The sequence below is a fragment of the Phyllopteryx taeniolatus genome, chromosome 1, assembly GCF_024500385.1.
Source record: "Phyllopteryx taeniolatus isolate TA_2022b chromosome 1, UOR_Ptae_1.2, whole genome shotgun sequence".
Lineage (NCBI taxonomy): Eukaryota > Metazoa > Chordata > Actinopteri > Syngnathiformes > Syngnathidae > Phyllopteryx > Phyllopteryx taeniolatus.
Window position 1 is genome coordinate 4,704,430 of NC_084502.1, and position 13,907 is coordinate 4,718,336.

The 13,907-nt window shown below is 42.0% G+C and overlaps 1 protein-coding gene across 1 annotated transcript; it reads right to left on the minus strand.

Annotated features, from left to right (window-relative positions):
• Positions 1–1,609: 1,609 nt before the first annotated feature.
• Positions 1,610–12,010, minus strand: LOC133471695 (dystroglycan 1-like). The gene is made up of 3 exons (XM_061761537.1): positions 11,598–12,010; positions 5,633–6,179; positions 1,610–5,426 (listed from the first exon to the last, which is right to left on the minus strand). Exons 2-3 carry the CDS (start codon positions 5,963–5,965, stop codon positions 3,108–3,110), a joined length of 2,652 nt encoding a protein of 883 aa, XP_061617521.1. The 5' UTR covers positions 5,966–6,179; positions 11,598–12,010; the 3' UTR covers positions 1,610–3,107.
• Between the last annotated feature and the right edge of the window lie 1,897 nt (positions 12,011–13,907).

The window sequence follows — 13,907 nt, forward strand, 5'->3', positions numbered from 1 at the left end:
TGTGTGCGCGAATGGTTGTTTGTTTATGTGTGCCCTGCGATTGGCTGGCAACCAGTTCAGGGTGTACCCCGCCACCTGCCCGAAGATAGCTGGGATAGGCTCCAGCACTCCCGGGAACCTTGTGAGGAGAAGCGGCCCAGAAAATGGATGGATGGATGGAATGACTACGACACTGCTGCCTGGTGGACAAGTTGCACACACCAGAAAGAGCCACAATTAATTTGTGATGCAACTGATTATTATTATTATTATTTTTTTTTTTACATTCTATTTGTAGTTTTTAAAAAGTACAATAGTGATATTTTCCTTATTTAAAAAAATGCATAGTCACGGAACAAATTTAACTCCTAGTTCAAGGGTTGGACTGTATTAATTTAACAATGTTTATAAATGATTGGAGTTGAAGAGTGGAACAGCACAATATCATAGTAGAAGCTGTTCCTAATAGTTACCATTATAGTCATACATCACTGCAAATAATAATAATAATAAAAAAAAAAAACAATTAGTACAGCTCTGAGAGTGTCAATCAAAACTGAGATTTGTCTTTACCCTCCTGTTTCTTGGGCCAATTTGATGAAGCACTACAAATTTTTGTGGAAGAAAAATATATTATAAAATGGTTCAATTTGACTTGCACCTTAACAGGAAGTTTACAGGAAGACTTTGATGCAGTTTTTAAATTGGCGTCATGTATACACAGACACTCCACAGAAGGCTAGTGCACTCGTTTTCTTCTCAAGCTATAACGCCTGCGGCGACCTTGATCAAGCCATGAGAGGTCAAAACGTGTGTGTGCACAGTCTCTCACTCAGCGGTCCCATGGGGGTCAAATGGAGGCCGCCATTTTAACTGCTGTTACAGTTCATACTGAGTTGCTATTTCAAAACATGGGCAAGCATTTTTGACTTGCAGCATACTGTATATAGAATTCGAAGCTTTGATGAAATGTTCAAATTACAAATACCTAAATATCCAGTGTGTATTGGGTTTCTATCTGCCAGTTAATTGCTGCAATCATTTGCAATTAACACTAATGTAACTAGCACTGAGCAAATTAAGGTCTCTGTTGTGCACCAAAGAGTGAAAGGTCAATCATTTTGTCTATTTGCATCCATTATCTGTTGCGTCCAGTGTCAACGTCGCTTGTTAATGATTCAGTAGCCCACTGCTTGTTTGGTGTCCAATTTAGACATGATTAGACTATTCAATATGAAACAGCCCACCTCATTACAAATTAGCAATTACAATAGCTAGATGTAATAAGAGTCAGGCAAACGGGCGCACAAAAGATCATGTAATTACTCCAAGGAAGAAATAGAACATTCAAGCAGACTGGTGGGGTGGACGTAGCAAGGGGTTATGGGTAAGCCCATTTAACAAGAGCTGTAATGAATAGATTGGAGAGCAGATATTAGTCATTAGTGTTGTTGAGGTGTCTGAAGGAAAAGTGCTTTCAGTGTCTAAAGTTTTGACAGCGCTCATGTCAGAAGACTCCAAGAGTGTCTTTGGTTGCATAAATGCAGTGCACAAACAAACGAGCTAAATGTCTGATCTTATCTGAACAATACATAAGGAAAACATGCACAAAAACAGACCGTAGACAAAATTGGAGGCTTTACAAATTGTATTACATTTTATTAATATACCTTCATAAAACAAGTTTAAGACTGTATCAAAAACTCAGTAAAAACATTAGATTGTTTTCCTTTTTTTTTTTTTTTACATTTTTCTAATGGTGCTATCAGGTATGAAATGTACATAATTCACATATTGTTTATTTGTTGTGATCATTCAGATACTATTTCTTTGTGATGGGCAGGTAAACGTTTTGCACACTATAAAGTTTATTATCATGATAGTGATCATAAATCTAAGCATACAATTAAAAAAATAATAATTTCCCACTGTGGCCCTTCTGTTCCCAACTAGGTTGACTGGTAAAACACGAACATGATGTGATTTCTTTAATTTCACAGGCACACAATTATTTACATCCCCGTGTGCGACACCAAGAGGCGAGGCAAAGCAACGCAAGCGGTGACTCCTCACTGTGCTCTTAAGTTCACATTTCACGTTTCACGCTGTCAGCGCAACCATGAATCATCATCTCCGTGGAGGGTCGCCGTCTGACAAGCAACACTCGCATGTTGACATCAAAGACATTCTGTTTAGCTTTTCACACAAGTTTCAACTTTAGTTTGTTTTCTACTTTCAAAACAGATTGAAAAAAACTGAACTGATGAATGCTCCAAAAAAAGCGGTGAAAAGACTTACAAAATTTGGCATTTGGTTGGAATGGAAATTCTAAGCGAACCAGCGACACAGCATTCCACTGCCCACCTTAATTGTTGACCTGGCAACCTCCCGCACCATTCAGCACACCATAGCAACAACACAAAACATCTCAGACGGCAAGTTCAGCGGCGTGAAAATAATTTATACAAAAAAAAAAAAACATTGAATTGATTTGTAACTAAATTAGAAATTCAATTAAAAATGTTTTTACTTTGCCTTAGCTAGTCTATTCTGTGTGAGACAAGATTGAACAAGCACTTACTGTCAAGAGGAAGCAAATTATGAAAAAAAATATTTATTTTTTTTAATAATGTGTGTTTATGCTTTCAGTTTGGTTTGTGGTGTTAAACTGCCCCTCAAAAATCTTTGCTAACCAAACTGAGGACAGATATGAGTGATACAGCTCTCAAATAACACGTCAAGGAGGCGCCTCGGGTCTGCTTAAAGGCCCAGTGGGCTTCAGTCTCTCCTGCTCTAATATTTTCTATACAATAGAAATAGTACATCACTGAAGATAAAATTCACTCTTCTTCTCGGCAAAAAAAAAGAAAGCATTTCAAAGAGTCAAAAGCAGATCTGAAGAACAAAAAGAGAGCAAGCTAGAGAGAAGAGTGATGGAATTTCAAACTGTTCATCTATTTTGCTTGATCCAGTAGGAAAACACTGAATTATCTTATCCATGATGGTCAAAGTACATGTATGGTTGCCCGCATTTCATTGAAATCCATGTCAAGTTACGTCTGCAGTAGATTTCAACAAGCATCCCCCACAGTGCACCTGAATTCCAAACTGAAAGGCTCCAGTGAGCATTAGGGAGGCACGTAGGGGGGCGGTGACCTGTAGGAGGTCATGTTCTTGGGGCGAGAGCCTTTGCCTTCGATAGGGACGGTAAACGGCGGCGGGGGCTGGTAAGGAGGTGCGTTGGGATCGTCATCCTGATAAACCGAATACTCCTCCAACAAATCCTGGTTGAGCAGGGTGCTGTGGGGGCCAGCCATGTTGGGGTACTCTGGAGGAGGAAGCGGTGGCTTTTCCTCCTGAAGGATGAGAGGGATGCTGGACGACGGCGGGGACTTAGAATCATCCAGCTCATCTGCAAATATTATGGGAACTCCTTTCTTGATGAAGGTGGCCTGTTCTTCCATGGTCATCTTCCCTCTGCGCTTCTTACGGTAGCAGACCATGGCAATGATGCCGGCGATTAAAAGGAGGGCCGCTACCACGACTGCTGGGATGACCGTGTGCAGGTAGACGTCATCGCTGCTTCTACGACCAGTCCCGGGTGAAGGTGTAGCAGTTGGAAGATCAGGGATTGGCGTAACCTCTCCTGGTGGGATGAAGGTGAAGCTTTGACATTTGTTTGTGCCGCGAACAGAGATGTTGATGGGTTTAAATTCAGGCTCCATGGCTTTGATGAAGGAGGGTTTAGGTGCGCCTTGCGGATCAGCAATCCTGTTGCTGAGAACTGTGATCTGCTCCTTAGGACAAGAACTCTGCGAAAGGCTATTATTGGTCCATTCTACCACAATGGAGCCCTTGGTGATGCTTTGTAAGGTCACTGTGCTGCTATTGCGATCGCCAAGAGCATAAGCTAATTTCTTAGTCAGTAGAATCTTTTTATGGACGTCACTGCTTAGGATTTTAGGGTCACCGTGAAAACGGGCAGCGAAAACCACTGATGGTTTATCATTAGTTGACCAGTGGTTTACTTGAACCTCAAATGCATCCATGACACTCCTCCCACCTTTATCAGTGGCCAACATGAAGTACTCGTGTTTGCCTTTGTGTTGCTCCTCAGGAAGTCCATACAAAAGCTGGATGGTGCTGTTGAACTGAATCCAGGATGTTTCACTGACTGCCTCTCTGGGTGGATGCTTCAAAGTCAAACGCAACTTGTCAGTTGTGCCATCCTCTTTGTCAAAGAACGTATCAGGAGGAATCTTTAGCTCAAAGTACGTGCCAACCCATGCATTGACCTGGTCGATTGGGTTGCGGATCTCGGGCATACTGTTGAGGTCTGGAGCCAAGGAGAGTGGGGTGGTGCGTTTAGGTGGCTTTGCTGTGGTGGATTTGGGTTCCCGGGGAGCTGGGGTTGACGTTTTGGGTTTCCTGGGCTTTCTTGTGCTAGAAGGTTTTGGTTTTGGTTTTTTGGTGGTGCTTGGTGGTGTCGGTAAAGCAGTGGCTTCCACAAATGTAGGTCTGGTCATGGTCGGCTGGATTGGGATGGTGCTAGTCGATCCCAATACTCTGGTGGGTTGGGGGGGACCAAAAACAGGTGTGTGGGCTATCTGATCTCTGACCCTCATAGTGGGTTTCACAGGAAGTGGTAAAGGACCCCGGACAGGGGGTGCAGAGTTGTCTGTTGCGGGGGCAATCGAGGGGGAAGTTGGGCTGGGAACAACACGCACAGGGGGTTCTGGGTAAGTGGTGGGAGGGAGCAGAGAGGGTACAGGAGTGGGAGTGTTGTACAACTGTCGTTTGACACGTTTGACGGTGTGAGGCTTTTTGTTGACAATGTGCCAACCAACCACTGGGTACGCAAGCTTGGCTGACATGGTTCCATCCTTTGCGGAGGACTGGACAATGCTGATGTCAGGGATACTGCCTTGGTCAAGCGCACATCCAAGTTTCCATGAGAGCAGAACTCCATTCTCCACCACTTTCTTGGCATTCCCCGGTCCCGCCATGAATGCAGACATGTCAAATAAGCGGTTGTTGACAACAGGGACAACCCTCATGTGCTCAGCAGGCACATGCGAGAATCTTCTCATAACAGTCAGTAAAGTGACCTTCTGTTCAGTAAGCATCTTTGTCAAGTCAGCATCAAGTATGACAGTGAGGACAGTGACAGGCTCCTCAGGGCCACAAGTGAAAGGCTGCAGACCGCTGACGTCAGACTGCAGAGCGAGCAGGGACGGTTCTGTGTCTGCCCGTTCCTCTGGGTAGACTTCAATAGAGAAGACCGTACTGGGAAACTCTGGGCTGCCAGTCTTCTCATTAGTGTCTCGTCCAGACACTGAGATATGGTACACACCTTTATCTTGCTCCAGGGCCAAGCCTATCAGGAAGCAGCTCTCTTTGTCCCAATAGAGCCATTGTGGTAATGCTGGCTGTCCCATCTCAGTAAGCTAAAAAAAAAAAAAAAAAAAAAAAAAACATAAAAACACAAAAACTCACAGATCACAACAATTACTCAAGCTGTAATTCCAATTTTCATAAATGGAAAAACAAACATACTCAGGTCTCTGACTAACAAAAGTGACAGAGGGGAAGAGTGATGTTTTTCTCACTGGGTTTATCAAGTGTAGCAAAGGTCTCTAGCCATTGAACTTACCTGGAGATTACAGCTGGCATTTTCAGGTACAAGTGGAATCCTCAGCTGGAACACCTGGCCCACAATGGCTGAAGAGTCGGGGATGCCGGTCTGCACGCCCCCGTTATTCACAGAAGACACTGGGGTAGCCATGGCCGCGGAAGCAGCCTGGAGCTCGGAGAGCATGGATGACTGCATGGAAGCCTCCAGTTCCATGGGGAACCTGTCCACCTGTATGTCTTGCTGTTCCAGTGCAGCACCCAGAGCCAAGGCTATCAGAAGCCCTGTTACCAGCAAGATAGTCCTACTTGAAAGCCTGGACCTCACAGTTTCTCCACCGCCCAAGTCTCCCATTTTATAGTGTATAGCAGTAGGCCCTTGAGCTTCCTAGCAGATGTCTATGAATGACTTAAGAGGCCACATGCACTGAAGTCTGTCAAATGATACGCTATGGGTCAGATTCCTTTGTTATTGGCTGTGCTCACTGATTGTGTTTTTCCTTTCGCTGTCCTCTGGGATCCATCAAGAGGGGTTTTTGGCAGCTGGTTAGACAGCCATGCCAGGCAAGCTACAAAAGAAGACAAACAAACATGACTTTGGTATTATATATATAACATTGGTGCAAACATACAAGCATGACTGCATTATAAAAATATGCTAATACCAAATAGTAAAATCATTTTGCCTAGATTTCCTTAGCCTAATAATCCAGACACTATATAAACTCGTGCTGCAACTAACAGTACATTGCAAAGATCATATTGAAAGAAAAGGTAAGGTGCCTTAATTCAATTGTATGTAACTAAATGATTCATTGTGTCTAAAAGGATGTGAACGTTCTGACAGTTGTTTGCTTATCTTGCTTGTCAGAACTTGAGCAGGCTCTCAAGAGCTGCTTTGACTTGACACACGAGTGGCCAATGACGACACGATGACATGCTTTGAGCATACAAATAACGTCAGTCATTGGCTAACTACCCACAGAAAATGTTACAATGTGTGTATGACTCAACAGATTAAAGTCAAATTAAAGTGAATCATTGTACAGTCAATTTAATAACATTTTGTCTCATATTCTTTGTCAAGCGGCACGGTTGGCCGACTGGTGAGAGCGTCTGCCTCACAGTTCTGAGGACCCGGGTTCAATCCGCCTGTGTGGAGTGTGGAGAGTTTTCATGTTCTCCCCGTGCCTGCGTGGGTTTTCTCCGGGCACTCCGGTTTCCTCCCACATCCCAAAAACATGCATGCTAGGTTAATGGACAACTCTAAATTGCCCGTAGGTGTGCATGTGAGTGCGAATGGTTGTTTGTTTGTATGTGCCCTGCGATTGGCTGGCAACCAGTTCAGGGTGTACCACGCCTCCTGCCCGATGATAGCTGGGATGGGCTCCAGCACCCCCGCAACCCTAGTGAGGAGAAGCGGCTCAGAAAATGGATGGATGGATTCTTTGTCAATGTACACCAAGGGGAGCAACTCATTCCAGCCCTTTTGCCAAGGTAGACCTGCATAAACTGTAAGGCTATGCAAGTAATCGATTTTATCAATTGAGTCAAGTTTATTTGGTCAGGAAGTGTCTAAAATGTCTTTTTTTGTTGTTTTTTGGACAATAAAAAATATTTTTGCAGTTTCCATAGTTCAATGCTCATCCCAGCTGACCTGCACTTCGACATGGCTGCGAACAGAAAGGAGCTAGTTTACAAAAGCACCATCTGTGTTGTCAGATTAGCAGCACCCACTAAATCAGCAGCACTAAATTTAGTGAGTTTTCCGACCAGTTGTGTAAACCAAAGCAAACCAATATTTATATAGCGCAATATTTATATAGCGCAATATATATAGCGCAATATATATAGCGCATTTCATACACCAGGTAACTCCATGTGCTTTACATGATTAAAAGCAGTTAAAAACAAAGAAAAAACAGCTTATAAACATTTAAAACAAAGAGAAAATACAAATAAAATAAAAACACAATTAAAACAGCGTACAGTGCAAGAAATATCATTTAAAAGTTGAAATGCTCTGAAAAGCATGGGAAAAAAGAAGAGTTTTTAACCTGGACTTAAAAACATGTACACCTGGGGTTGATGTCACTCTGTTGGCAACTTATTCCATTTGTGTGCAGCATAATAGCTAAATGCTGCTTCACCGTGTTTGCTTTGGACTTTGTGCTCCACTATTTGACCTGAGTCTGTATGTAGATCTCAGAGCCCTACTGGGTTTATATCCCATTAGCATTTCATTCATGTATTCAGGACCTAAACCGTTTAGTGATTTATAGACCAGTAGCAGAACTTTAAAATCTATTCTAAAGCTGACTGGAAGCCAGTGTAGCGACTATCTCTCCTGTAAGAGCAGGCAACATGAGCAGAATCATTATCACGTTGTTTTGCATATAACAAGAAAGGAGCCCAGTGGAAGGCAATCACAGAGTCAATCTACTGAACACTGCCATAGATACGGTGCCTATTTATACATTGCAAAAGTAGCCATTATTGACATGTTGGAAACTTTCCTCACGAGGTATGTGCTTCCAAGCCGCAGATAATTTACAGAGGTTGCCTTGCTTCCAGAAGGGGGAAAAAAAAAAAAACAACAAACTGCTAAATTTGTTTCGGATAATGTCATTGTCATTTGTTTTTCTATAAGGGCGGAAATTTCTTAAAATTGGAAATAGGATTTCTATAAAAAGAATCAGATTGTATTTTTGCCTTGCCCTAATAAAAAGTATAAGCTACTTTTTAAAACATTTTTTAATGGAAATCTCATCTCAGATTCTGCCAACAATATCACAACAGGTCAATTTGTCTGTTAAAAATATAAAGGAGGTGTTGCATTTGTTTTAGATCACATTACAAAGACTTGTTATCTTGAGGTTCTAAAACGAGAATAACCCTATGATTGCCCTGATACAAAAACATCTGCAACAGAGGTGACACTTGCCTTGGCAATCAATCAACGGTGCTAGATGAAAAATTGCATTTCAATTATTTCTATGAATAAAATAAAAAAATAAAAATAAACAGCACGGCCACAATCCAGGAAGGGGAAACTAGTATATTCCACTTTCTACGTAGGGTTAAACAAATTGAGACCATCATTCTCTGTACATATTCCTAACCGGAAAATCTTGTATACCACACTAAAGAGCACAACAAAGCCATATTTCTGAAAAACGACTAAGCATGTCATTTTCTCCACAGTCAGTTCGATAAAATTCAAACCCCATATGGGAGAACAAAAACAAAAATCAAGACCTTAATGAAGACATAATGGCCAATAATCCATCTTAAAAAAACTTGTTTTGAATGCAAAACATCTTGTTGGATTCATGTCTGTCCTTTAATGTAAAATACATTTGCATGAAAATAGGTTTTGCCCATAGGCTTGGTTTTATTCCGAATGAGCACTACAGCTCACCTCAGGCTATTAGCACACACAGCAAACAATCTGAGCATCAAAGTAAGCTCTCCACAATGTGGCCTAGATTCCATCCTGGTAACTCTCAGTGAGCAATAGCTATACCACAATCCACAAATCATCACTTCCCAATTTCTCAATGCGGATTTACACTTTTATAACTTTATATTCTAATGTGCAATATAAAAATATGTAAATGAAACAAAACAGCATGGACTGAAAACCACGCTTATTGGCCTGGGGACAGAGCATGACATTTTAGTGTTGATACAGCTGAACCATGTAATGAAACAGTGCTAATAACTGAATATATTAGGTATTATTAGCTGATTTGAAGGCGGCACGGTGGAGGACTGGTTATAGCGTCTGCCTCACAGTTCTGAGGACCGGGGTTCAATCTCTGGCACCGCCTGTGTGGAGTTTGCATGTTCTCCCCATGCCTGCGTGGGTTTTCTCCGGGCACTCCGGTTTCCTCCCACATCCCAAAAACATGCATGGTAGGTTAATTGAAGACTCTAAATTGCCCCTAGGTGTGAATGTGAGTGGCAATGGTTGTTTGTTTATGTGTGCCCTGCGATTGGCTGACAACCAATTCAGGGTGTACCCCGCATCCTGTCCGATGATAGCTGGGATAGGCTCCAGCACTCCCGCGACCCTTGTGAGGATAAGTGGCTCAGAAAATGGATGGATGGATGGATGGATAGCTGATTTGACACTCACAAATGTAACCAGTATAAAGTTGAGTTCAGTACACAAGATGGTAAGGCACTAGTTGTCATTGTAGTTATTATTAGCGGAGCCTATATTAAATGTTGTATTCGCAGAGGAGAAATTCTACTATTGGTTCACGTGTTTTGACATTTTCTCATAGCGGTAAATCTCTATTTGCGAAAAACACAGCCCTAATCACATTTCAAATACATGGTGTCATAAATATAATTGTGCCTCATTATCATCATGAAAATGTTTACAAGCGCTCTGGACCTATTCTATAAAAACATTAAAACATGCTAGAAGCATAGTCTAAAAAAAAAAGCCCCAAAGGAAAGCTAAAGCTCATATGAATACATAGCTGCTTACTGTATGCTTATTAAAATATAATTTTAAATAGAGCCGTTTAACGTATGGGAAACAGAACAGTGGCAGATTTGCCTCTGGGTGATTTCACTGAGGCCTGCACGAGTGGGAGTGGGGTTGAGGCAAATCAGCTCACCACAGCGGCGTTCTTGATGTATGTCGTTCAAAGGTATTTAAAAATGGAAAACTATCACAAATAATTAGCTCTCGGATGCACAGCGGCGCTCAGGGCCAATTGAATTGACGTAGCACATGCAGCAGCCTCTCCAAAGAACCTGAGCTGAATAACAAACATTCAGAAGACAAGCTTGCATGTCCCTCCGCACTGTCCAACAAAGTCATGGAGCATGTGGTGCAAAAAAAAGACAGAAAAAAAGGTGGGGGGGGGGCACTGCATGTTACTAAACCACCAGTGCTTGACATTAACAAAAACTTTTTTTTTCTAATATAACTGCGGTTATCTGCAGCCTAGCAAAGTCTGTCAAATCTCAAATCCTTTTAGCTTTAATGTGAAAACTGGCAGTGATTATGATCCACCTTGTTAACTATCTTAAAGACCCAGCAGCAGCTAGTGACTGGAACACACTGAAATGGAGAAGTAGTTCAAGATAGAAACATGAGCGTAAAGCAACCCTCTTTAAAATGATGACACAAATGCTATATGTCAGCAAACTGCCAAAATGACTCCTTCCCAAGATTTAGTAATATATATGACGAACCAGTAACAAAAGCGTCGTTTTGGAGCATTTGAAAATAGCATTTGATGGTCGAAATCTATGAAGTTGTCAGCTTTTTAGATTTTTTTTTTTCATTTTGCAATTCTGCAAGCTCGTTTCTGTCTTTTAATCGTGCTAGCTAGCTAAACAGTGTGTTCTGATATCACACTAGTTTCTGGGCCCGTGTCGTTTGCCCTCGGTCCGACTATTACGCTCACTATTCGGGCCCTAAATAAATAATAAAGCAAGCGATAATGTTGAATATCGAGTTTATGATGCTTTCAAAGAGACGCGTAAATATTGAAGTTGACATTATTATCGATCAAAAAGTGTATATGCAAGCCCAATTTGGCCATGCCCCGCGACTGGCCGATGCTAGCAGACGTGCACCTGTTTTTATTCTAGGCGGATGAGAGGAGGGAGCCGCCGCTGTCTGCTCAGGCATCCGACTCCACATATGCACACCAAAATACACCGCACGACGGCCGAATGAATGTACCGGTTTGCCAGTCAAATAGCGTTCCTTGGCAATGTATGAAATCGGGCCGAGGTGGCCTCGTCGAAGCGGGGCAGAGTGAACTGAGCGGTCGTTGTCTCGCCAAGTGTTGCTAATTAGCATGCTAACACCGAGACAGCAAGAAGACGGCGACAAAATGTCACATTATCCTTCGTCGTCGGAGGAAAAAGGCCCCGTGTTAATTGTGACAACGAGCACAGGCTAAACACAACTACCAGAGCGGCTTTTTGGAGCACAAGCAAGAAGCGATACTGACCTTGTTAGCGAGCTAACGTTAGCTACCTCGCGCTGTAACGTCTCCTCCCCGAGCCACGAAGCGCCGCTGAGGCTTCCAAATTGCCATCAAAAAAGTGCGGGTTTCCCCCAACCCTCGACACCGCAAATGAATAGCTAGTATGCGGTAAGAAAGCGGTCCGAGCTCGGCGTCGCAGTTTATGTCTGGGCTGTTTGGTTCATAAATAGACAGGCCACTGCTCTGGATTGTGATGTGGTCGCCGACTGGGCTGCCTACGTCCGTCCTCCTACCAGCCACCAAGCGGGCGGGCGGGCGGCGAGCGAGCAAGTTGAGGCCAGCGAGCCACCAGGCAGGCGGGCAGGGGTTGACTCCTCCCTCCTCGATGGAGGTAGCTGACATCCAGGTGAAAGTCGTGCACACTTTCAGTTTCCAGATACGTCTGCGCGAGTAGCCACACACCATGACATAGAAGACCCACATCATAGATCTCATCGTAATCATTTTTAAAATAAATATATAGCAAATTTCATACAAAGATTGCAGCTCCAATGTGCTTCACAATAAAAGAAAGACCATCAAAAGAAACATAAGAGCGTTTAAAAACACAAGAAAAGCAGAAAACAACAGTAAAAGAAATACTTAAAACATGTTTAAAACCTGTTCTATCTGAGGTCTCAGCCCAATATTTTAAAAATATTTCCAGCCAAGTGTTAATAAAATGTGTAAATAAAAGCTATTTATAACCTATCATGCAGCAGCATACAATCAATAGTGCAATAGGTACTAAGATGCGAGGCAGTGTTAAAGCTTATTAAAAGCCAATTAAAGGCTATCGTGAGCAGGTATGTCTTTGGCCTACTTTTGACAATATCTATTTCCTCAAGGGGAAATTCAGTTTAAACTCTTCTGTTCAGTATACTGTATTTACAGTCAGGACCATAAATATTGGGACATGGACACAATTCTCATCTTTTTTGGCTCCAAACACCACCGCAATGGATTTGAAATGAAATGATGACAATGAATTGTGAAGTGTTTCGAGCAAAGTAATTATCTGCTCATATTGAGCCAAATGCTGCAGAATTCATTGGACGGCGATTCACAGCGCAGATGGACAATGACCTGAAGCATACTGCGAAAGAAACCAAATCATTTTTTTTTTTTTTGTTTGTTAAGGCTCAGAAGTGGAATGTTATGCAAGTCAATCACCTGACCTAAATCTGATTGAGCATGCATTTCACCTGCTGAAGAGAAAACTGAAGGGAAAATGCCCAAGAAGAAGCAGAAACTGAAGATAGAGTTTGCATCTACTTGATAATTTCTTTTTACGAACAGGTTTAACCAATGTAAACTGAATTAGATTTCATATGACTAGATGAAATAAATGCAAACTGAATTGAATGCAAGAGAGACCAACAGAATGAAAATGTTAAGATCATGTTGCGACGAGTAAAGTATAAGTTTTTCAAATAACATGATGAAAACAGATTGATTTTGCATAACTTGTTTAGATGGAATTAGGGTACGGCACTAAGATAAAACCATGTTCATCCAATTATATATGTTTTTGAATGTATTTAAATCCTCTCCAAAGTTACGAAAATATTCCTCAATCTAATTAAATACTCCCTGAAGTTACGTAATTACTCTTCCATTGAAGTACTCCCCAAAGTCGCCTAAATCTACTGAAATACTACATGAAAGTTACCTAAATACAGTATATGGCGTTCATAACCAGAATGAGTTCATGAGAATAATGAACACAGGAATATAAAAATGCAAAGCAATATTGATTCAATTTCACTTGTTCTGAACTTAAATGTAAACACCTGTTTTTCTCCAGCAACATTAGCATCAGGATTCTGATTCTCACTACTGTAATGTATTGTTTTCCCTCAAGTGGGGGAAAAAACAGCAATCGATGCCTCACAGAATACAGTTTTTTACCTTATAATTCACTTCATGCTTATGTTAACTATTAATTTATAATAAATTGTCTACATTATCAACATGTAACAACTGGTACACAATTCCAAATCACCCCAAACCCCCGCGCACACACACACACACACACGCACATTTCGGCACCCCTGCATACAGGCATGCATGGAGAGATGTAGGGCCGCTCAAACAGTGCTCTTGAGCTGGTGGAATGGGGATAGTACCTTGCTCAAGGGCACATAAACAGTAGCCATGTAGCAGAATCAAGATTTCTCCAACTAGTTGCCATTTTTATGTTTTGCCTACAGCGGGACTTGAAGCGTAACCTTCCGGTAGCTCAGGATCAATGCAATCAATGAGCAAATTGTTCATTTGTTTTGGGATGGGTGA